This window comes from Drosophila willistoni, chromosome 3R (assembly GCF_018902025.1).
Source record: "Drosophila willistoni isolate 14030-0811.24 chromosome 3R, UCI_dwil_1.1, whole genome shotgun sequence".
Lineage (NCBI taxonomy): Eukaryota > Metazoa > Arthropoda > Insecta > Diptera > Drosophilidae > Drosophila > Drosophila willistoni.
The window spans coordinates 32,305,973-32,330,125 of record NC_061086.1 but is presented as its reverse complement, the minus strand read 5'-3'; the positions used below and the strand labels follow the sequence as shown (position 1 = coordinate 32,330,125).

At 39.3% G+C, this 24,153-nt stretch overlaps 1 protein-coding gene across 4 annotated transcripts in view; it reads right to left on the bottom strand.

Annotated features, from left to right (window-relative positions):
* LOC6649871 (band 4.1-like protein 4) overlaps positions 1–13,259 on the bottom strand; it is a 36,479-nt gene extending 23,220 nt beyond the window's left edge. For all 4 annotated transcript variants that reach the window (XM_023179774.2, XM_047009269.1, XM_047009270.1 and 1 more), the window contains exons 1-2: positions 13,104–13,259; positions 471–575 (exon numbers count right to left, since the gene is read on the bottom strand). In XM_023179774.2, coding sequence (XP_023035542.2) covers positions 471–575; positions 13,104–13,187 — 189 coding nt within the window. In that variant the 5' untranslated portion in view covers positions 13,188–13,259. The remainder of the gene's footprint in view (positions 1–470; positions 576–13,103) is intronic.
* Positions 13,260–24,153: the final 10,894 nt, after the last annotated feature.

Below are 24,153 nucleotides of genomic sequence, written 5' to 3'. Positions count from 1 at the left end.
AAAAAGCTTTGGTCTATATTATGAGGTTGTGTTCAGATCTGTGGGAAATGTGTAAGTATATTTTTGTCGGATTGTTTCCTATGCAGATGCATTCCAATAATACGACTAAAAGCGAACAACGAAGGCCACGCACTCCAAAGAAGCCGGTGTCGGCGGAGAACCAATGAAAGCGAAATTATATAATTTGCCTTGCGGCAAAGGACGAACTCAAAGAGTCAACATCATAAGCATCCACGTCAAAGTCGATGCTGGAGCCGGAGTCTGGCCGTAATCGTAGCCGTAACTCTGGGAGTCTGGCTTTTTTGTTTTTTCATTTTTCAACGGTCTGTGCGCCTGAATGAATTTCAATGAAAACGAAAATGAATTTCAAAAACCAATATGTTTGCACAGCGGAAGCAGAGCAGGAATAGTCCCAGCCAAAAGGGCTGTCAATTCTCTCCTCGGCATCGTCGTCATCTTTCTGTACTCACCGTTTGATTCTCCTCGTCAATGTAGCGTATGCCAAAGTATGAAGTCTCGATTAAATTGAGCCTGGCAAAGACGACATCCAGCAGAGCCTGGCCGGGCAAATCATCCTGAAAATAGACAAGAAAATTGCTGTTAAAACAGAGCAAAGCGAAAGAAAAGAGATGGGCAAATAGACATAGTTGACTACATTGGATGAAGAGGCATTGGCAATGGCAATGGCAATGGCAAAGGCAAAGGTAAGAGGTCTGCCCGGGTGAGGGCAGCCATTGGCAAACTGTTGAGCCATTGAATGGCCACAGCTTTAGGTATATGTATGTGTGTATGTTTGGTTCAGAGTCCTGCCGACAAAAGTGAAAACTTTCTAGCGACAATTATTCAATTGGAAAATTGCTCCTTTCTGCTGCTTTGCTTGGCTGCTGCTGCCGCCGTTGCTGATAAAATAGAGAAAATGAACCAAGGAAAAGGAAAAGTGGAAAAACGAAATAACCGTTCCAAAGCCAGGCCTCTTTCCACAAACAATTTATGGCAAATCGAAAGGCAATCAACAACTTTCTGTTGGTTTAATTTAATATTGTGTTAGCCTTTAAAGCTTTAAAATGCCAATTCTTACATTTTATTATTATTATTTTTTTTTTTGTTCTATTGCCAATAATAAATTGAGTTTATTCTCGAGGGGACCTTGCCCCACGTGCTGCCTTTTTTAAGCTCAAAAGGTTGCCGCAGCTGCAGCAGCAAGAGCAGGAGCGGGAGCGGGAGCAGCGGCAACCGCAAAAAAACACCCAAACTATGGCCAGGGGCATACCATTGTTAACCACAGACACAGAGGCTATGCATCTGCCACTCCTCCTGTGCCGAGCAACACCTACCCACACACACACACACAAATAGTCAGACAGATGTATACATACATATGTATGTATATCCTTTTTCGCCTCTGATGCCACTTTCATTGTCCTTATGTGGAGCCACATCTGGCGTTTCAACATGTTTGATTTTTGGCGCTGACCAGACACTACTCTGACTTTGCCTTTTTGTTGTTCTTTTCGTTTTTTGTCTTCTGTGCGAGTGTGTGTGTGTGTGTGTTTTCTGCCATGTTTTATTTATGGCCCAAACATCCCTTGGTGGCTGGCCAATGCTCACATCCCTTTCTTTATTATTTTGGCCATGTTTTATTGTTGTTGCGTAATAAACTTAATGGCTGGCAAGTGTGAACAAGCCGTAGAGCAAGAGGACTTGGAACATCAACTTTGCCTCTACTCCTGGTCCCGGTCCGGATCAAGGCCTCGGAGTTAGTCTCTTTTGAATTTATGTTAAACTTTTGCTGACCAAATATAAAAAGGAAAGTGGAATCAGTTCGTTGGAGATGCTTAAGTTGCCATTGGGGATTTCAAAGCATAGCAAAATTGACTCAACCAGGCGATAATCTATATATGACAGCATCAGGAACGGGCAGTAAAAGGCAGCAGCATGAGTTGATGAGATGTCCAGTCAAAGAACCCACACGAGAGTCATACAGTGTGTCCTAAGTGTGAGTGTGTGCCACACTAATTGCATTTATTCGGACTGCATTAAAGGACACATTCAGGCATGTGTCACACTAACAGTGTGACATCGACACTGATGACAGCAAAAAGCTTCAATGAACTTGCTGCAAAGGCTTTGCAGTTCTAGTCAGAATGGCATTACAAATACAACGACTTAAAGACAATGGCTCGTAAATGTGTGTGTGTGTGCGTGCATCCTTATTGTTGTTGATCTCAGTACTTTCATTTCAGTATTCAGTATTTTCATCTCCTACTGCACACTGTCATTGTTGTCAATGCTTTCACCATAAAACAGAAGCAGAAAAGTGCATTTTAAAAATGCATAAGACCCATGAGCGTTCATCATATTGTTGTTTGCCATTTACTTTGTCCAAGTTTGCGAGTAAGAAACAAGGACCACACCATATTCTCTGCCTTATAAGCACATTTATATGTATGAGAGACGACAACGACAACGACAGCTTTGAAGCTCATAATGTATGTACTTGCTGCTAAATGGAATACTTGATGAGTAAATAATACAATTTCCCACAAAAGATTCTGAGACCTAGATATGTGCTTACAGCATTTATTATATTTATTTTGGAGAAATACATTCCTAATACTTTGCAATTTTTCGTAAAGAATTATTGGTAAAATTGAAATTGCCAATTCATACACTATTACTTAATACTTAAAAACCATAGATCAACTGCTTAACTATTTTATGTAGAAGTCCAAATTTCCTCATATAGGCAGTGAACATGATACACCTAGACCTCGCTTTGCGTTGGGGATACGTTCCAAAAAAACACGACGCAAAGTGAATTAAGATTTTCTATAGGCAACCATGGAAAGATCAAAGATAGGTTTTTGGGCCAAGAAAATACTAATTTTTGAAAAAAAAATTGAACAAAGTAAACATTTAAAAACAAAAATGTTATTGTATTCATTCATTAAAAAAAAAAACTGCTTCCATTAAATCAAAATAACATATTCAATTATTTATCTTTATGAGTTTTTAGTGGCTTCGTTCACCAAAAATTTGTCCATAGTTTGGTGAATAGCTTTTTTTTTTGTAAATTTAAATAAATTTCTTGGTAGCAGTTGATGTTTGGGATACCTTAAAACTTCTGTCATTGTCAGGATCGTTTTTTTATAAAAATTCTCCATTGCTTCGTCAATCAAGCCCATCGCTTTTGAAATTTGTTTGAAGGATAAACACTGTTCTACGAACATTTCTACTAAACCTTCCCCGAGTTTTGATAGCAAGACGCAATTATAAACAGAAGTACCTAGGTAAGCTAGATGTCAATGTTGAAAAACGTAAAACTGACAAAAATTCAAAGGCAATGTTGGTAAAAGTTGATATTGGCGTTGCCACAATGGCTAATTAAGAAAAAAAAAGTTAAACACTCGAACTCAAAACAATGCAACAACGATAATTTAACGACGCACAGTGAAAATTAGTACTAATAAAGCAGCGACGCAACTTCGAAAAAACGCAAAACGAAACGACGCAAAGCGAGGTCTAGGTGTATTCGTATATTTTAAAGTAAAAAAACAACCTTTTTCAAAACACCCCTTTTATTTTGAAAAAGGGGGGAAACTTATAGCTCTTGATTAGTACCCAGTAGTTTGTAGAAAATCGAACAAATAAACCCTACAAATACAGGCTTTCCTGGAATGCTTTTAAGATCTTATACTTTATTAAAGAGAACATTTTGGTTGCTTCAGCTTTAAGGATCTACTAAGTCAACACACCCCAAGAAAGCAACAGGGGAAACCTCATCGAAAGTAGACTTCAGAAAGCGGCATCAATCCTAATGAACTACGCCTCATGCATGTCTAAAACGTTTTCCAACAAAGTTATGGCCAGCAAAATCAACGTAACATGTAAAGGCCGCAATGGTTTGCAATTAATCACAAGCCTTCAACCGAAACCCGGAAAAAGTTGGCCAAACAAAAGTGTTTAAGTCCCAAAAGGTTTTTTGGTTCGTACCAAACTCTATTTCCCTCAGATGTATGTGGTAGTGACCCACCCACCCAGGCATAAGACCAACTCACTCGCTGGCAGAGTTCAATAAATTAGATTCGTCTGCTTGAGAGAGTCGAGAGGCAACCATAGATGGATGATGTCTCGTCGGTGGGGCCATCAAAGGCTGCATCTACGACGCTGACGGCAGCAAAAAGTAGAAGATATGCCCTGAGATGAGCCTTTGCGATGATTATGTTGATGCTAATGATGATTAGGTCTTTGGCTTAAATGTCTTAATCAAATTATGCCTACTTTGATGTTGCCAAGAATGTTGGAGGAGGTTGTTGTAGTTGTTGTTGATGGTGAATCTCGTAGAGAAGGGACAGCAAATCTTGGCCAAGTACACTTAATGAGCTTACACTTTTCCTCTCCCCGCCCCACTTCGGTTAGATGGCTTTGCTCCTTGGCAGCTGTCGGCAAAAGAACTTTTTTCATGCAACTTAATTAATGGAACGCCAAGTGGTAAACCGGAAAATATAGCACACATGTACGTGTCTCAGTCATAGTCTATGCACAGCTTCAGCTTTAGCATCTCACATGGCAAGAGGCAAAGGGCGACACTTTTAGTTTGCAAAATCCCAGCAGCGTCTTTTGGGAACTTAATCAACGCGCCGCCGCCTCCGTGACTAACCCACTTTCTGAACTGAGTGCAGAAATCTGCGACAATTCCGACTTAAATATAATTAACACATAGTTTATGTTTTCAAAATGAATGTAAAATTCCCTTAGCTGTTTCTGAGATAAATACACAGATAGAGAGAGAGCTTGTCCATTTTCACTGTCAGCTTATTTTGTGGGCTCCCTAGTACCAACCAAAGGAATAATACCCTGTTAAGGACCTTTCTGTTCTATGTACGTAGATCCCCTTTGAGCCAGCTAGCATCTTTCCAATTGCATTGTGCGTATAATTGCGATGCTTGGCTTAAACGTGCGCTGACCTTTGACAACAGCTCACACAAATAGCACACAGATGCCATCGTTTTTAACGGCATTATGAGTTTTAAGCTCCAGAGGGTATACACACCAAAAGCAGCATGAAAATAAACAAAGCTAAAAACAGAATAAGAGAAAGACAGAAGGAAAAAAAATAACGTACATACATACTTAGCCGTTTGCAATGTCACAGACAAAACGGCGACAAAGTGAATGAAAGCAATGGCAGGCAGTCTAGAAGGCATCGTGTTGACGGTATGCACAAAACAACAAACCCAGAGCCAAAATGCTAAAGCAGATTTATGTCCATGTGCCGCCTCAATCTCCCTCTCTCTCGACCACCCTCCCGCCTGTTTTCTTATCATCTTGTATCCACACGCCCCGCGACAACCGTCGACCCACATTGCATCGCATCGCATCTTCACCTAACAGAAAATACACATTCAACAAACGAGATTTGCGTAATTCCTGCAGCTCGTAGCCCGTAGTCTAACAAATTATTTTACCATTGCCATTTCTCTATACCCTTACACAACTTTAAGTGCCGAGAAAACAATTGAGTTGAAGGCAAATACCATAAAAAGGAAACCCATCTCTAAGTCTATTTATCTCAAACTTTTGACTGGAACACAATTTTTTGCAATTTTGTCACATCTTTAATTATTATTCATACTCTTTATGGGTTTCACGGGGAGTCTTGATAGTAGAAAATGGTAGCAAAACATCTTTCAGTATCTGCCTATGGTTTGGTAGTATTTGGATACTAGCCTTGGGATTAAGTTTTATTTCATTTTCGAAATTTACGAATAGTGACTCATTAATTTTCGCATTTAATGCTTGAAACTGAAAAGTAATCATAGATAACTTTAAATAAAAGTATTCAAAAGATGGTTTTAAAAACCAAATGAAGTATTCTTAGTTTGATCGGTAGTAGTGGGTAGTTTAAAGTTTAACGACTTTCATTATCGATGTGCTCTAGGATAAAAGTATTGTTATTCTTAAATAGGCACTAAAAAGTTAGACAAACCTTTGTAATTTGTAAGATAATTTAAACTAAAGGGGAAAAAGTTTTCAAAACATTTGTGTAATATGCCAGACCAAAAACTATTCCTTAAGGTAAGGCATCAACCTGTCAGCTTTTCCAATTGTGTAGTTTATGCCATTTCTCGTTTAGAACGTGCTTTCAACTTGGAAGCGATGCTGTCTGTTTACGAGAATTTTATTTCTCATGCCCAGCCAAATGGGCACAAAGCCTCTCCAAAAAGCTGGACGAGGACAGAGATGGCTCATGCTGTGGCTGAGACGGATGCTGAAGCTGATGTAAAGGCTAAGGCTCAGGTTCAACTGTGCTTTGGCGACAGCAATATGAGTTGATGTTGTTGATGCTGTTGTTACTGGGTATATACCTTTGTACAAACATTCTTCCGTCATTGTACCATAGCGGAACTTTGTGTGTATTTTTTTTGTGTTGTCTTGTTTGGTTATTTCTGTTTACGTCAGTTGTTGTCAGTTCTTTGGCCCGTTGACATTTGTCGCATCTTTCGCTTTTGAAAGAAGTTCTCTTTTGGCTTGCTAATTTCTAGCAAATATGCCAACTCTTCTCTCTACAACTCTCTACACTATGTGTGTGTATATAGCTGTGATATATTGCACATGTAACTGTTGAATTTGTCTTGAGATTTTCCGGCCAGGGTAAGAGCTATGACTTCCGTTGTGCTCCATCACTTGCATTTTCAATGGGGCAACTGGTGAAGATCATTGTTTGACTGGCAAATATTCTTTTTCACATTCTATCCAGAAGAAAAACTCCCTTAGACTCTTGTGGCTCACCTTGAATTTGTTTGGTGCCTTTTGTTTTGGCTCGCTTGTGTGCTCCATTCAAACGCTTCGGTAAACAAACAGCACACACAGACCGACGACAAACCGACAGCCAGTCAGCTAGTCAGCCAGTCATCCATTCGACAGAGACATAGGGCGCAAAAAGTCGAAAAGTGAGTGAGGTTGAGACTGAGCCTGGTCCAGTTCAGATGCAGATTCAGATTCTGGCCCAGACCACCAAGTGAGTGAGTTATCTGATGGCCGTCAAGAGTCCAAAAAACCCCTGCCCCCCTGAATGTACTCCCCTTTAACTGAATGTCTGGCTGTATTTGTGTTTAAAGTTTTTTGATTGAATTGTTGCAAATTGTTTGCAAATCTATTTCGTTTCTACGTCTCTCCCTTTCTGTCTCTCTCTCTCTCTCTCAATCTATCTATTCATCAGTTTGGCCATTGAACAATTGGTTTTTGTCTTGTCTCTCTTGGGGGGAGATTTTGCGGCCACGCAGATATTCAAAATATATAGCCAGAAAATCTTGACATGACACTGAGTTATGGTTCTGACAGCTGCAAAAGCCAACGAACGACTCTACGAAAAATAACTCTAAGCTAAATTTTTACCAAGACCGTTTTGTTTTTCTCTCTTTATGTTGATATTCTTTGGGTCTGCTAATCCTATTAGGAAGCGAAGCGCAACTTCAGCAACAGATAAAGTAATTACCCCCAACCCAAAGTATTAACAGAGACACAAAAAAAAGCAAAGAGATGAAAAATACAACCCAACCAAAATGCTTCGTTGATTTTTGCAAAAGGTAAAGTATTCAACTTTTTGGCTAAACCTTTTTGCTTATTAATTACGCAGAAGAAAAAAGGGTATTACGAGTATATTGGCTTTCTGCTACCTGGTGAAGGCAATTTAATCTCTTTGAATTTAGTTTGTGATTGGTCTTAGCATACTTTTAGGAACAAGAATAATTATTCTAGAAGCTTCAGCATATGTCCTTTCTTAGTTGCCTTGGATAGAGTATAAACTCTACGATTTGTAAGTTCATTTTCTTCACCCACCCCTTGATGTTTGTTTTTGCCCTTTTCATTTCGATTTGACGGGAATAATCAATAGGGTGAATGGGCAAACTGCCGAGTTTCATTTACATTCTTCTTCTTCATATTATAAAGATATAGACTACACCCTGTATCACAGGTGTGGGTGGACCCCCGCCCGACCCCCGACCAAACGGAAATCTAGACGTCGGCATTTATTTAGCCATTAAACACGCTTCATGGATTTTTCTTATTTTCATTATCAATTTGAACGCGCGCTCTGTCCAGTTTTGGATGGGCGGCATTACATTTTGGGCAGGGGGAGGGGAGTATTAAAGCTGTAAAAAAGCTTTTAACTTAATTATGTTGGCCATAAACTGCAGGTTTTATTTTTGGTTGGTCAAGATAGCCAAACTCTGGCCAACAACTTGGCGTGTGAACGCTTGGAACTTGGGTCTAGAGTCTAATTAAATGTCGCTCGAAGGCATGACCAAAATTTTATATTGACACACACACATACACATAGACTTATTTTTGTATATGTGATTGTAATTTTTTTTTGTTTTATGCCAAAGTGTTTGCTCGTGAAACACTTGAACTAACCATTTTCATTTTGGCTTGTCATTGTGGCCAGTTTGAAGTGTGTTGGAATGATTTACATAAATTCTCAAATGGGGGCCATGTGCGGTTGGCCGAGAGTCTGATGGACACCCTGTATACACAAAGAACTAAGCGCTAGGCAAACACAAACCCACACACAGAGACCCAGAGACTCAGACTCTCAAACTCTCCAGAGTTGAGTATTTTAACCGTTAAGATATAATTATATAACCTTATGCTGCAACAAGCGTAAAATACTTTTTTCTTTTTGGCTTTAAGTGCCAACTGTGCCGCCGATGAGACAAGCTTGGAGCACATGAAGTGGTGATACCCTGTAGCTATTTAATGCAAGGGTATACCCAGAACTGATAGATTGGGATTGAACTGGATAACTTTATTTTTGTGTAAGTAGATTTATTTACAATGGCTTCAGAAGGAATAGAATAACAGTTTGAGCCTTGCTTATTAAAGGGTACCTCAAGGTCGTTATTCTCGCCGGACTTATTTGGTTTCTACTTTGGTCCCTGACCAGATGTCATTAGCATTGTGAGCATGATAAATGACAAAAATGCGCGTACACAGATCAAGTATATACATATGTATATATACACGAATGTCTGGAAACACATATATATGTATTTGTATGCTCACTTGGGCATGAAGTTGTCAAAATCATTTGTCACAGTTTTGCCAGGTTTTTTGCAGCGGCTTTTGCGCGGCGCCGCCAGTAAAAGGCTTTGTCTGACTTTGACTTGTTAAGTCCATTTTTCAAGCAATTGTTTCGAAAATTCTGGCAGTGTAAGTGGCTTTTAAGCTATTGTCAGAATCAAAACTGTATATAAATTCAGTTATTTGAGAAATATCACTCATACGCAACGTTTGAATTGTTGCTTTGCACACGTCAAGGCCATAAAATATCGATTACGACACGTTTTCCAGGGACATTTCAATAATAATAATAATAAAAAACTAGCCCAGATACATGTAAATATACATATATACATATATGCTGCTTGGTATAATGTTTGCGGATATATAGACAGTTCAATGCAAAGCTGAGGTTAAGTAAATCTCAACCGAAGATTTAATACCCTCAATGACACTGACATTATTCGAATAATGAGATCATCATGATCATTTAATGCGACATACATTAACCTAATTTCTCCTTTGATTTTGATAATAATTTTGAGCACTTTTCGAACTTTAAACTGACGAATTTTTGCTTAAGATTAAGGTTAGTCACTTAAATTAGATTAATATAAATTATGATAATTAAGAATAAGATCATAATAACGTTTAAAGCCTTATCCTTACGCAAAAACGTTTTAAATTGCTTGAAATGAGTGAACGCTTTTTGGGAAAGTGTATGGATGAAAAACGAGTCAACCGCAAATTTCCCCCCCACCCAACCTTCCACCACCATCTCCCACTAGCCATCACTTGTGTTGCCATTAATGCTAGATTGCAAGAGTGTGGCGGTGGCCTTAAGTGCGTGCGTTTAGTGCCCATCGGCAGCCGTCAAAATCAACACAGCGAACAAAAGCAAAAGCAACAGGGAACAGGAGACAGGAGACAAGACGGGGGGGGAGAGTTACCATGGGCTATAGCCAAAGCTTTAGCCATCTCGTGGTTGTCAGTTGACAGACAAGAGTCATGAGCCATGGGCTGGCTGCTCAGCGTGTAAATAAAATTACGTTTTGCGGCTGGCGGCCACACGCATTATTTTTTTCTTTTTTCCTCTTCTTGCCCGTTTTGCATATCTTGACTGCGGCACTTTGAATTTTCATTCATGGCTTTTGTGTGGTGTGTGTGTGTGTGTGTGTGTGGAATTTGGTCGGCGAGGCCTTTTATCAATCATTTGACTGAACATCAAGGGGAATTTTGAGGGGGAGGTTGGTCCATGAGCCATTTGGCCAATAATTACATGCGATAAGTTGTCGTTGTCGTTGTCGTTGCTGTTGCGGCTCACTTGCTCTCTTACCAGTTTCAACTCATTAATATTAACCCGCGGGGCACAGGCACAGGCACAGGCAAAAGCGACGCGACACGACATCGTTTGGCAACGGCTTGTCCGCCCAGTTTAGCCATTGTCAAATTATGGTCACGCCCACAGAAATACATAAACACACACACACACAGTCTTACATGTGTCTAATGCACAATTTATGAGCTAGCCAGCAGGCTAACAACAATAATCGCTTAAAGATTTTTACCTTAAGCTGAGCTTTGTATTCTCGCAAAAATTATTATAAATCTCCTGTTGATGAGCTGTGATTATTAGCATTTTATTTTGCTCCAATTTAATGCTTGCGATAAAACGCTATAAAATGCAATCGCCACATGCAGCCAAGTGTCATTAGTCAGTTCCTGGAATTTGCTAACTAGCCTGTCGTTCCACTTGCTGCTCGATCAATCAGAAATGGCCAACTGCTGGTACACTATAACCTAAGGCGATTCAACTTGTATTAAACTGGTAGGATAACATTGTAAAATGTATACATACATATGTATGAGTGTGCTATGTGTGTGCTATGTATGTGTTTGTGTGTGTGTGGACATACATATTTTATCTCTGCCCCAAGACGAACAATTAACTGGCGGCCCTTTAAGTCATGGCTAATTATGCCGCGGACCTCACATGCAATCCGGTTGACATGAATTTGCATTGAATATTGCTTTTAATATATATTAAGGACACATCCTATGTTGGCCTTAAGGTAGACTAATTTAGCTGCAGCTTGTTTAGTTGATTAATTCCATCATTTTACATTAGACCAAAGCACCAAACTTACTCCGATGTATAATATTTGGTATACCAATATTAATCGATTTAATCAAAATTGATGAGTTCATTGAAGCCTGGAATGATGTTGGATTTGAACTATTGTTCAGATCTCAGATATTTCTGGAATTGATGGCTATTGATATGACAATAGTTTGAGGTTAGCAACAAATATTTATACCCTTGCAGAGGGTATTATAAAATTGGTCAGATGTTTGTAACGCACAGAAGGAGACGTTTCCGACCCCATAAAGTATATATATTCTTGATCAGCATGAGAAGCTGAGTTGATATAGCCATGTCCGTCTGTCCGTCCGTCTGTGCGAATGCGTTCTACTCAGCCGTCTTAAGAGCTATCGGGCTGAAATTTTTTTCGGTGTTTTTTATTACCCGGGAAAAATAAAGTATGAAAGCCATCAGGATCGGACCACTATATCATATAGCTCTAGAAGAACTAGAAGAAACATTTTCATAAAAATCGGAGTAGGCTATGAAATTTACATATGTGATGATATTGGATATAAAACCCCAGATCCCAAAATTTGAATGTGATCGGATAAATATAACACAAGTTACAGTCAATATAATAATCGGCTCTGCTCCCAGCTCTGCCAGCAGCGCTGCTTGCTGTCTACTACATCTTTCGTCATCAACAGAGTACATGCATACACACACAGACGCAACGCTACATAAACTGTATGTGTATGCGTGCGTTGCTTTGCTTTGGGAATTGTTTGTATATTGATGAATTGAGTTGCAGAAAACAAATTTTGAACATGTAAAATTATTATTAACAAGGACTGCAAGGGTATATAAACTTCGGCATAGCCGATGTTGGCTTCTTTGATATTTTTTTGTTCATGTTGCATGTCTAACAAATAATATAAGCACTGCCCAAAGAATGAAATTCCTCGAAGTACAAACACTAAGAGATCTTTTAACTGGCTTTTAATCTTGAGGCTTCTGTATCATTTTTATTTTTGTGGATCAGAAAGAAATTTAGTTCAAGTTGCTTTTGTTTTGTTGTTCTCTCAATTCAACTATCTAAAAAATAATACGAGATAAGTAAAGAACTATTCGTTCTTGACCTAAGTCATAATATACTTTTACTCAAAATAAAATAAAGTTGGAGTAAATGTTCTAAAAACCAATTAAACGACTCATTTCCAACAATATTCAACTTTTAATATTTGATGTATGAATGTAGTTGTTATTTTCAATTTATTACGAGATTCAGCAATAAAAAAATGTGCTTTTCAATTAAAACATTTACTCATAGGCGCAGAATTTCATGTGTATATTATTTATATAGCCTACTTGGTTAGCTTTTGCAAAGGTTTGCTGAAATCAGAGACAAACCATAGCCATTTGTGGGGATGATAGAGAGGGGAGAGGGAAAATCACAACAATTTATTTGATCTGTCCGCACAATGATGCCAACTATGAGAGGATGTCGTGCAGAATCAGCACAAAATCCCAAGCGACGCCATGAGACACACAAACGCAGACAGACAGGACACAAAAGGCGACAACGAGCTACTGACGACTCGAGTACTAAGGACTGAGGACTGGCGACTGACGACTGACGACGACCCATTTAATTTGGCAAACGTGAGCAGTTTTAAAGCCGAAGTAGAGAGAGGAGAATGTCAGGCCATCATCTGTGCGGTGTGTGGACGAACGTGTGAGTGATGACACTTTGCATGTTTGCCAAGTCACAGCAGGGCCTCTGACGCTGCGCCGTTGCCTTGCCGCACTAAATATTGATGAGGGTGCTCGGCACGGGCACGGGCACGTGCAAAGTATGCAACACTTTTTTCTCAATGGGCACAAGAGGGGGAAAGAGTTTTGTTTTTCTAGCTTATGTCAGCTAATGTTCACACTAAAGTCAAGTACTTACCTTGATCTCGTGTATAAAGTCGGTCTCGTCTAGCAAATTAATGCGCACGGACATAATCCGCGATGGTCGGCAAAGACAATTCATTTTGTTGCCGTTTTTTTTGTTTAGATTCGCTGCGTTTCGCTTAATTCGTCTCTCTTGTCTATGTGGTTAACATTTTCTGCAAGTAAAGTAAAAGATTCAATTGCGGTTAGAAAGTGGCAATTAAATTGTGTACACATAATTAATAAATAGCTAGAGACAACATTTCTTTCTTTTTCTCCTCTTTCTACATTGTTATCAACATCTGTTGCAATTAGTCGACCTGCAACTGGTTTGTTGAAAGGTGTATATAATACACATATGTGTGTATGTAAGAAGGGGAGTCAACAACCCAGCGAGAGTTAGTTAGTCTTTGCCTGTGGCTCTGACTAGGCCTTGTTTTTTAATAACTCTTTTGGCTTTGGCGTTTATCTGTCTCGCAGATCAGCAACTGTGACAGCAATGACAGCCCAACTGTCAGCAACTCAAACCTCTCCCCAGTTGGTTATTATCATTATAATTTTATAATTGCGCTTGTTGTGCCAGTGATAACTTTAATATGCACGTGGTTGTAAAAGTGGAAGAAGCAGCAACTCCAAAAACAAAACACCAACAACAGCAGCAATAGCAACAAAAGTCACTTAAGCGGATTAGTTGAAGGGCGCTTCTGTGCTGTTTTGTTGCCTAAAAGCAGATTATGTCATTAGAGTTTCTGTATATATAGAAAAAGAATAGAGTAAGAGATATAGGGAGAGGAGTGCCAGACAAGACTTTAAGTCTCAGGCTTTAACTACTTGATTCATAATACCCATGCAGCAAGAATTTAAGATTTTGAGAAGATTATGAATACCACAATTATGCATAGCTTAACTTAAAGATCAATGTCGATCATTATGAGTAAGGATACTTCTTAAAAAAAAACAAATTACATAATCAATAAATACTTTAAAACAGGCTTGGCTTTAATTTTGAGTATTAAAAGTGGATAGAAAACCTTTTGCAATGCCTTATCGACTCTATGGATTGCCTATGGTTGCCTCTTAAAGACACTCTTTTGATATTCTCATGTATGTATGTGTGTGTGCGTGATCGCTAATATATAGCTACAGTAGGGTAATTTTTTACCAGGTTTGCCTGTATGCAAATATGCAAAACTTGTGGACAATGGTATAGAGGACGACAAAAAAAAACTACTATGATGGAAACCTAAGACACATCTGGCTTGGGTTTTTATGGTTGTGGCTGCATCTGCAAAATAATTAATGTGCATTCGCATAATGAGAAGCAACGGCAAAACAAAAAAAAAAAGAAACCAAAAACAAAACAAAAGCCAACATGAAGCCAGCTAACTTTTCACACATTTCGCATGAGTTTTAAGATATGTATGATGTTTGATGTTTTGCATAGCTGAAAATTTCACTGCATATGCCCACCCACCTATGATCATGTGTTGTTGGTGTAATGTGGTTTGGGTTTTTGTGCCTTGTTTGTCTGGGCTTTCATTAGTTGCCGTTGGTTTGCTTTGCATTTCACATAGTCTTAGACTCTCTACTCATTACTGTAATGAAATATTATGCCTAATTAATGGAAAGTCGACTCAATTGGCAAGGTTGACTGACATCTGTCAGACATGTGTCTTTAACTTGGTCACTCTGTCAACTGTGAGCAACAACAACAACAACAATAACAACAGTGAATTGCATCAATTAAAATGCATATTTCACATATGAATGACAGCCACTATGAATGAGTATGAGGAATGGCACCACCAACAACAACATGTTATTTTAATTGCATCCACGCAGGTTCATTCAACTCCAAGACTCATTGCGTCTGCTAGCTTTCTGCCCCCCACTCATCTGTCTCTCTCTCTCTCTCTCTCCATCCCTCCCACTCTGACGTGAATTCTTTCTTTCTTTCTCTATTCATGCCACACATGAGTAGCAGTCAATTTTTACATTCTACGCATAAAAATTCATGAAATATTTGATTCCATTTAGAATTCCACAATCTTAATCAACATTAATAGTTTTGAATTCTTTTAAAAATCTGCAATTTTTCTAATTCTAAGGCAGAGTTAAAGCTAATAATGAGATCTGCGTTGGCTTGATTCCAGTTATATAAATTAGTTATATAAATTATGGTATTTAATGTGAGATCAAAACAATTCTTTTGGGTAATTAATGATTGGTTAACTCTGATACTTAAATAGCTACAAAAGGGCAAATGTAATTTTACTCTGAATTGGTCATCAGCTACATTTTTACATCGGTTTCTATATATTCTTCTAGGGTAGTATTCGTCACGGGGGACCATGTGATAAATATGACATTGATCGATTTTTGAGCAGCGTTTTCCTGCCTATTACTTGCCACTGTTCCCCTTCCGCTGCGGCTTTGCAGCCCCTTAGCCCCATCAGCACATGAGCAAATTTATCGCTTTGGCATATTTATAGCATTATATCTTTATGCCTGAGCTTGTTTACAGGACATCATCAGCATCCAGCAGCGACACCCTCATAATTTTTTTCCCTCCATCAAATTTATCACAAGGACAAAGCATTCAGTAGCTGAGCTAGCAGTAGTAGGCGTGATTTCAGGGCACACACTCTATCCCCCGCTCCCCCATTCAGCCCCCTCAAACATACATACATATATACATACATAGTAGAGAGTGAGAGAAACTTGGCTTGATTTGTGATAAAGTGCGTGTGGCATTGACATACTCAAAGATTGTGTGAGAAGCTACCGACTTTTCTATTTATCAGACGAAACTTTCCTTTCAATTTTCTTTCAGAGACTTTACTACTTGCTCTTTTTTTTTTAGGGTTTATTAATAATATTTGAGAAGCTGTTTCACCCCCCTCTTTCTCTATTACTCTCTCCTTCACCTCTTTGGTCGTAAACTTGAACAACCCAAGAAAAAAAGAAGAAAAATGTTAGCCTATTGCATTCATTTTGCTTTCTTACTCTTGATGACGTTCGTATCAATAACTGAAAATGTCTCAAACAGCGTTTTGTCATATTTCAATATATGGATACCCGCAATTTGGTTGTTGGCAGTTGGAAGAGGGTTGGGGCCCCCACCATCCTTCCGGCCCTATTCATAGCCATTTTATGTTTGCGGAAGTAACACCAAAAACTGAACCAAAAGCAAACAAACTTTTAGCACATACATCTGGCAACAGAATGCTGGCGTTGGCATTAGAGTCGGGCGAGAAGTTCGAGGAGAGTTTTGGGGCAAGGCTTTTTCTGGTTTTCTGCTCTCGTTCTGGGCTAAACGAAATTATTTATTACTTTCGGTGCAAATGGTTGGCTGGCTTGGGTTGGCGTTGCTTGGGTTGATGTTTGTTGTTGTTCCAGCGATATGCGTGCGATATTGCTGGTGCCACTGCCGCTGCTGCTGCTGTTGCTGCTGTTGTTGGGGTAATGATGATGAAAAACGTGAAAGCATCGAAAAGTGCAAATGGCCAAAAGGTGACTGAGTGAGAAGTGTAGAACGAGAGAATATGAAACTCAGAAGGATTGCTCCTTGCTGTTGGCTCGACCCGAACTTTAATGATGATTAAATGTGCTTTCAGCTCTCTGGCATTAGGGAAGGTTATTGAAGGTATCAGAATCTGTGGTTCTGTTTTTTGAGTCTTGTTTTATGTGTTAAGAGATTTTGATTCACGTTTTTTATTTGTTTGATTTGACTATGTGGCATAGCTGTCGCAAATGAGCCGGAAAATGAAATCCAGCAGAGAGAGATTTATTCTGTGACATTTGGCTGAATGAAGTTAATGAGGTGTTGAGAGGGGAAGAGACGTAATCAAAAATGAATACGTATTCGTATACCAATAATAAAAAGTTAACCCACTGTTTACTGTGAAGTCATGGGCACCATTCGTAGGTGGGCCTCGAAAACCACAGATGCTCATATGTGCTTGTGTGTGAGTGTGAATAAAATATGGCAATGCTACGTGACGATGGCCAAGAGGACGGAGGGACATATATATCTCCAGGCAGTTGCAGCAATTAACACGGTCGACGGCGTGCCTTGGCGCCCACTTTCGGGCCAACATGGGTTTGATTTGATTCTCCTTTCAGTCAGTTTTTTCGGCACGTAATGAGCATTGGCAGGGGCTACAAACTTGTTCTCCCTAATTGCATTGACGCTTTTGCTCTGGCTATGACATTGAGTGTGATTGAGATGCAGTTAATTATGCCTCGTTGCGATTTCGACAATTTTAATGATTTTGTAGCGGTTTTTTTTCACTCTCCACACACCACACAAAGGCAAAGGCAAAGGCAAAGGCAAATATTTTCACTTACAGTTGACGGGCGACACGCCCACCTTACCTCCGTGCCACAAACTGTCGTCAGTGCGTCGAGTGCAATGACACACAAGTCTTTCCGTGCTGTATGAGTATTTATTTACAGTTGCCGACGATGACGTTGCGAATGCGTCTGTGTGTTAATATTTAAGCGGCTGCATGGGAACTTGTTAACACCAAACCAGGCAGCGACACACACGAGTCGTAGCCCAGACAAGCGCCAAGGGAATAACTGGAAGCTGGAGTATGTATGTATGAGGAGAGTATGTATGGGGGTGAACAGAATGTGCTGCCTCTGCCTACCTTTTGCCACGCTGCACTGCTACGTGAGTGATTGTCAAGTGGTTGACGCTGCAGACAAATAAAATTCGCTTAAAGTGCGCCACAGTCGCATTTGCGCGGCACAAGGGGGACACGGAGGGGGCACGAGACTCGACCAGCAGCCGCCACGTCTGTGGCACAACTTGACTTGGCTGTCTGTGATGGAGGCGTGACATGCTACCCTGTGAAGTTCTTAGTATAATTAATGACAAAATGTTGGTAAATCAAATCAAAGAAAAATAAAGTTAACAATGTATAACATCTTCGAGTTGTTGATAGAGTTCCGAACAATGTTTTGTTCGTGAAACAATTAGTTAAGGTTTAGTTTTTCTATACCCTTTCATAGGGTATCAGTGCGTCAATGTAATGCTGTGGCTTGTTGTTGTTTCGCGACCCTCCCCCTGACCCTGTCAGCATTTGTGACTTGCGCGTTTTTCCTATGTGCATTATTTTTATAAAAAAGAAAAATGCAAAAAACGTGAAAAAGAAAATGCGAAAAAGCAAAGTTGGAATTCTTGTGGCCTGAAGGGAGGCGCTAGGCAGCATGTGAAACTGTAAAATAGAATCAACTCATTCGTCATGTTGCGGAAAATGCATTTTATTTTCTATTCGGCATGGCACATGCGTGAAAATTACTTTATTTTTAATGACTCTGATATGGGGGTGGCAATAAGGTGATAGGGAAAGAGTTCCAAACAAAAACGAAAAGAAGGAACGAAAAAGAGAATCAACAATTGTGAATGGAAAAGGATGACGGCTAAATGGGACAGTTACAGCTGATGTTGCATTTGCATTTTGCAACTGATGCTTCTGCATGATACAATGCATTTTCTTTCTCTCACCATCAGTTTCAGTCTCTCTCTCAGACTCGACTCAGACTTGCAACATATTGTGGCAAATGTGGGCGTCTACATATCTACATTTCTGCGGTTCTGTTCATGTCATTAACTTTATGAGTGCTTAAATGTTGTGGCCAGGACCAAAGACTGGCTCAAGGTAACGGAAACTGCAACTACCGTTATGTGAGCGAGATTCCTCTTCTAGAGAAGATTACCATCACTTGTTTTTCTCTATTTAAATGAGCTATTTACCTTCACCCTTACCTGTGACATCGATTCGACATTTATGTTTCTAGCAGGCGTAATTTTCTGTTTGTTTTTTTTTTTTGTGTCCTGGGCAATTCTCTAAAGTGTTTCACTTGCTGGCAAAACAATAAACTCGGGTTACATAAATTTGGCTACCCATAGAAATGGGTGAGAGTGAGAGCAGGCAGTTCCTCATGGCACACGTGTTACAAATTTTATATGAGCAAACAATTTCGCCTCGTCGCCAAAATGGTTAGAGAAAAAATACAAAATATATATATATATATATCTATGTATATATAATATAAGCAGCATGACAGATAAAGAGAAATACACTGGAGGAATGGCAGGAGGCGAAAACAGGCTGCTCAACTCAGTAGCCGTAGTAGTCTAGAAGGCATTTTTATATATGCGCACAGGAAAAATGTCGTAAAAAAGTTTTACGATCAAACATTGCACTTTATGTGCTTTTATGTAAAATTACCGTACAGCATTGGCAACATTGTCAGCTGAGCTGTAAAAGTAGCAGAAAAACGCTATAGAAAAACGAGGGGACATGGATAGGCAACAGCTGAAGGTGCACCACCAGCTCCACCGACTCCAGGAGGCGACCAAAGAGACCTCCCCAGGCCACGAGGCAATCAGGCAAAGTTACTTCCCTGTCTATCTTCCGCTCACACGGTCGGAGACAAATCCAATTTACTTATTTCACTGTAACCAACAATCTTTTCGCTTCTTTTTATTTCATTCTATACATTTTTCTCTTGCTTTCTCTCTTTCTTTTCTACGATGGATTAAATTTAAATGAAGCTCCCACCTCCCACCTAGGCGTATGCGTAATATTCTTCTATTACCACAATTAAGCCTTGCTAAGGTCTAATTGATGTTCCGTTTTGCTTTCATAACCATTGGAGCTGCGTTTTATGGCCATAACTCACTCCCTGTTTCCCCCCACTCCTTTTGCATTAAGTCCCCCTTCCCAAGAGAGAGATGCCCTTGCATATAAGTATGTATGTATTTATGGGCTTTTATCTCTTTTGCTGGCCAAACACTCGCCAACCATATCATAAAATGTTCGAAATGTTCTTTTGGGCCAATTTTTGGTGGGGAAGAATTCCACCATTAGCGTCCATTTAATGGCAATGCCATAAAACACTTTGGCCACGGCAAAAGTGTCAAATGGTTTGCAGCAATTCGACTCATTAGCACATTAATAAGCAAATTATTCAAATTTATCAACAGAAAGCACGTTTTCAATGATGCCCAACAGGTTTCATTTTTCTATTGACCCATTTCTATTGTTCTCAAGAAGCCACAAAACGAGAGAGGGTGAGAAGGAGAGGTGGAGAAGTGTGGGGTAAAGGGGTTCAGTGAACCAAAAACATAGAACTTGAATGCGGGTCATCGAATTTGAATTAATTTGCATAATTAATAAAGTGAAAAGCAAATTTGATAAAAGGTCAACAAATGTTGCCCAAGTTGTGAATGGCATTTAATTTGAAACTAAGCAGTTAAGTAACAATTTCTTGGAATAATTACATCAATTAGAAAATCTTATCAGATTCTCTGATTTATAAAGAATTTTGTATATCAATTTATTATCAACTTAATGCAGTTGCTATTTTCAGTTTACCATAAATCAATTAGTTTATAAATCACAAATGTTACAAAATCAAATAACAATTAATCGATATTTGCTGCAGTTGCCTAATGAAAATTAAATGTTACACTGAAGAGCTAATAAATAATTCTAGAATACTAAATAAAATCTGACGATTAATTCGAGTTATATGAAACGAAATACTAAAACGCAAAACATTTCAGTTAGCCATAAAAGTTAAAACTTTTTTCAACTGAAAAGATAACTAATCATTATAAGTATATCATTATTACTCTCTCAATCATATATATAGGAAGCTATATGCTTTCTACATGATTTCTGTAAATGTTCCCAAGATTAGAGAATAAATTTGTGTGCGAGAAAGTTCTTTTTCCGGCATTTCTTTTTTTTTTTTTCAATTTTCATCGTAGATAGATAGTTTTACCTATTCACTTTCCGTAATAAAAAGTAAAAAGTGGTATGACTCATGGTCTACGAAATGGTAAACAAGCCGGATGGCTTAGCGCAATGTTTTAATTGGACACATGCCGACTGTCAAAGGGCTTGTTTTAGGTCTTGTTTGTTGTCTCTTTTAGATTGATGACAGTCAGATAAGACCAGACCCTCTTTTGGCATTTGAAGTGAAGCCGTCATAAAAAAAAAACGAACATTTCTTTATGGAATTATGTGATATATAAATTTAATCAAATAACATATATATAATAAAGACAGACAACTGCGACTTTAATTATTAAAACAGTTAGACACTTCCGAGTAGATATTGGTCGATTGCCCGATTGTTTTAGTATGCCACGGAAATCGCTTGGGGCACGACAAATTGATGTCTATAGGGAATCGGGTCAGCAGACAATGTCAGCAACATTTTGCAATCCTAATGAGAAATGCACCAGCAACATTGCCCAAAACGTGGTTAAAACCGAAACGGGGAAACAAATAGAGGCAAAAAGAGTGCATAAAATGAAATCTAGAGCAACACCGAGGACTGGGGCGACCAAATATTTACAGCCGGTTGATTTTCGGTTCGCTCCTGTTGCGGTTCAACGATTTGTGTTCAGCTCTGCCATAATGAGCTCGGTCTGGGTCTGAGCTGTGAGCTCTCTGGTACTGGTAGTGGGACTGAATCTCGTCTGGCAGCAACGACTCAATTACAAATTGTGTTTGTTTGTAGCGCTCAAGTCGTTGGCCCTTCCGTCGGGGCTGCCGCCTTCCGCCTTCCGCCTTCGATGCCTTCTCTGCCTTCTGTGCCCCATGTGCCATGTGTTTGAGTTAAGTGTTCGCTTTGCGGTTTATTTAATACACTTTGGTCTGTGCGCTGCACTTTCTGTCCGGGGGCAAATTGATTGACACACTGAGAACTTGATGCTGCCTTGGTGTGTAAATAACCGACTGAGTCTCGGTGCCTCAGTTTTGTGGTTTATGCGTTTTACTTAATTACCTATTTGAATTTTTAATGCCCTTTGATGTGGCCAGGATATTGCCTTTTCGATGTAATTTCCTTCATCTCAACCCCACCCAAAAAAGCGACACTAATCATCATCATCATCATCATCATGGCCATCATCATGGGCTTTTTGATGTGGGCGGCTTGTCGCTCGTTTCCTGCCTAACAGTCGCGTGTCTAGTTTTCCTTTGGCTGTAAAAGATAAACTCACTTCGAGCCATATAAATCAAAATGCAATTTGTTCTAGGCAAAAAGGGCAAAAGCTAATAACCAAACAAACTGCGGGCCACTAAATCAACGTGGAGCATGATAAAACACAGCAACAGCATCATCATCCACCAAAGCAGACGACTGCGACAACATCAATGAATGACTGTGGGGACAACATTTTTTTACCACTGTTCCTGATTATGATGCTGAATGTTGTTGTTGTTGTTGTCTGTAGCCTCTACAGTTTCGAGGTGGAGCGTGATATTCTCATAATTTATTGACTGACAAAACAAATTCATTGTGAAATGATAAGCCAAGAAAAGTGTCATACCTATGATAATAATGCTAATAATGATGATGAGAAAAACGATGAGGTTCACGATTGCATATATGCAATTTTATTTACGAATTTTATTACATCTAATGTAAAACAATGTAGCAAAATTTAACAATTAGATGCCTAAAATGGTTGCCTTTTTCATCAAAGTTTGAAAGCAGTTTCCAAATCAAATTTTTTCCACTGTCCAACTGCAATCTATGATTACTGAAGGCCTTAGTTTATCTGTTCGTTATCCTAAACCAATTAAGAAAAAGTTAAAATGTTTTAACGACTATAATTAAATTGGCATAAATAATGCTAAATAGATTAAAGATGCTGCACGATGTAGAGATTCCATATGGTATTACAATTCTTCAGTTCAGTTTTTTATGCTTTCTTTTACCTCACTTCAGCTATTAAAGAATAATTGTAATTTAAAACTTTTTTTTAAGTTTCTACATTCTTAGAAAAAGACATCATTAACTTATTTAGCGGGAAAACTGGGAATGTATTGAAACTGTTGAAAATGACAGCAGCAGCAGCAACCGCCTTTTGTCTCTCGTATTCTGGCCATGCCATTTGGCAGTGGCTGTGGCAGTGGCAATGGCATTGACAGTCGGAAGATTCCAGCAACAGCTCATAAAATGCCGGAATGACATGAAGCTGACAGGTAGTACATTTTCAGCCTCAGTCCGCTGATTGCAATTGCCACAGCTGCTCATCATCATCATCAGCATCAGCATCATCGCCAGAGCAACAGTGGAAGCAGAAACAGAATCAGCCACTGGCCCAGGACCCAATGTCTTTCATGGCATTACAAGGTTTAATAGACAAGCACAGCATAGAGCTGAATAAGATTAATGAAGCCGTTTAAAACGCTTCGGTTGTTTATCATGCCCATACTGCCACATTCATATCCCTCCGTAAGCTTTTCGAAATGCCGTGTAGCCGTGTTGGGCTTAATGTACTCTCTCTTTCTCACTTAGTCCGTCTCTTGGTTGCCCATTAGCAGCTGAGACACCGATGTGGCAACATGAAATGGGCAACGGGGCAACAGGCAACAGGCGAATTGCGGTCCATAGCCTTATTAAGTCGCCATAAACCACTGGCTCACGTTTGCCATAGTGCAGGAGTAGATGAAATAAAGAAAAAGTCAGATTTTTAATAAAAGCCGGCAGCCTCTGTGACTGAAGCTGATAAATGGCTGTGGGCGTGATTTAGCCAGTCTTTGATTAGTCTAACATGACCCAAAAAAAAAAATGAAATAAAAGGAAAAGAAAAGAGAGAAATAAAATAGTTGGGACAGTGGCCACGACTAGCAAGTTCAAATGGAAATGCATAGCAATTAAAATTGCGACCACTTAGTCCAAGTTCTGCAAGCTTGACAATATTTTCGTTGCCAAGTAGAGGTAGAGATGAAGTTGAAGAGTCGAGGAGTAGGCGGTAGTTTGGTGTGCCGTTTTTTATGGGTCCTACAGATCTACTTGCAACGATAGCAAGTTTGATTTGTACGCCAAGGTAACAGCCAAAACGGGTTATGATTGACTGGCTGACTGGCTGACTGACTGACTGACTGGATAAGCCTCAAAACTCGAAATCGAACTCAAACTCAAGTGAGGACTGCGACTGTGACTTCTGGACGGTTGTTGGTTGGTTGGTTGTAAAATTAATGACCCTCATTTTGTATTCAAGTGTTATCGAAATGATTGCCAGTACA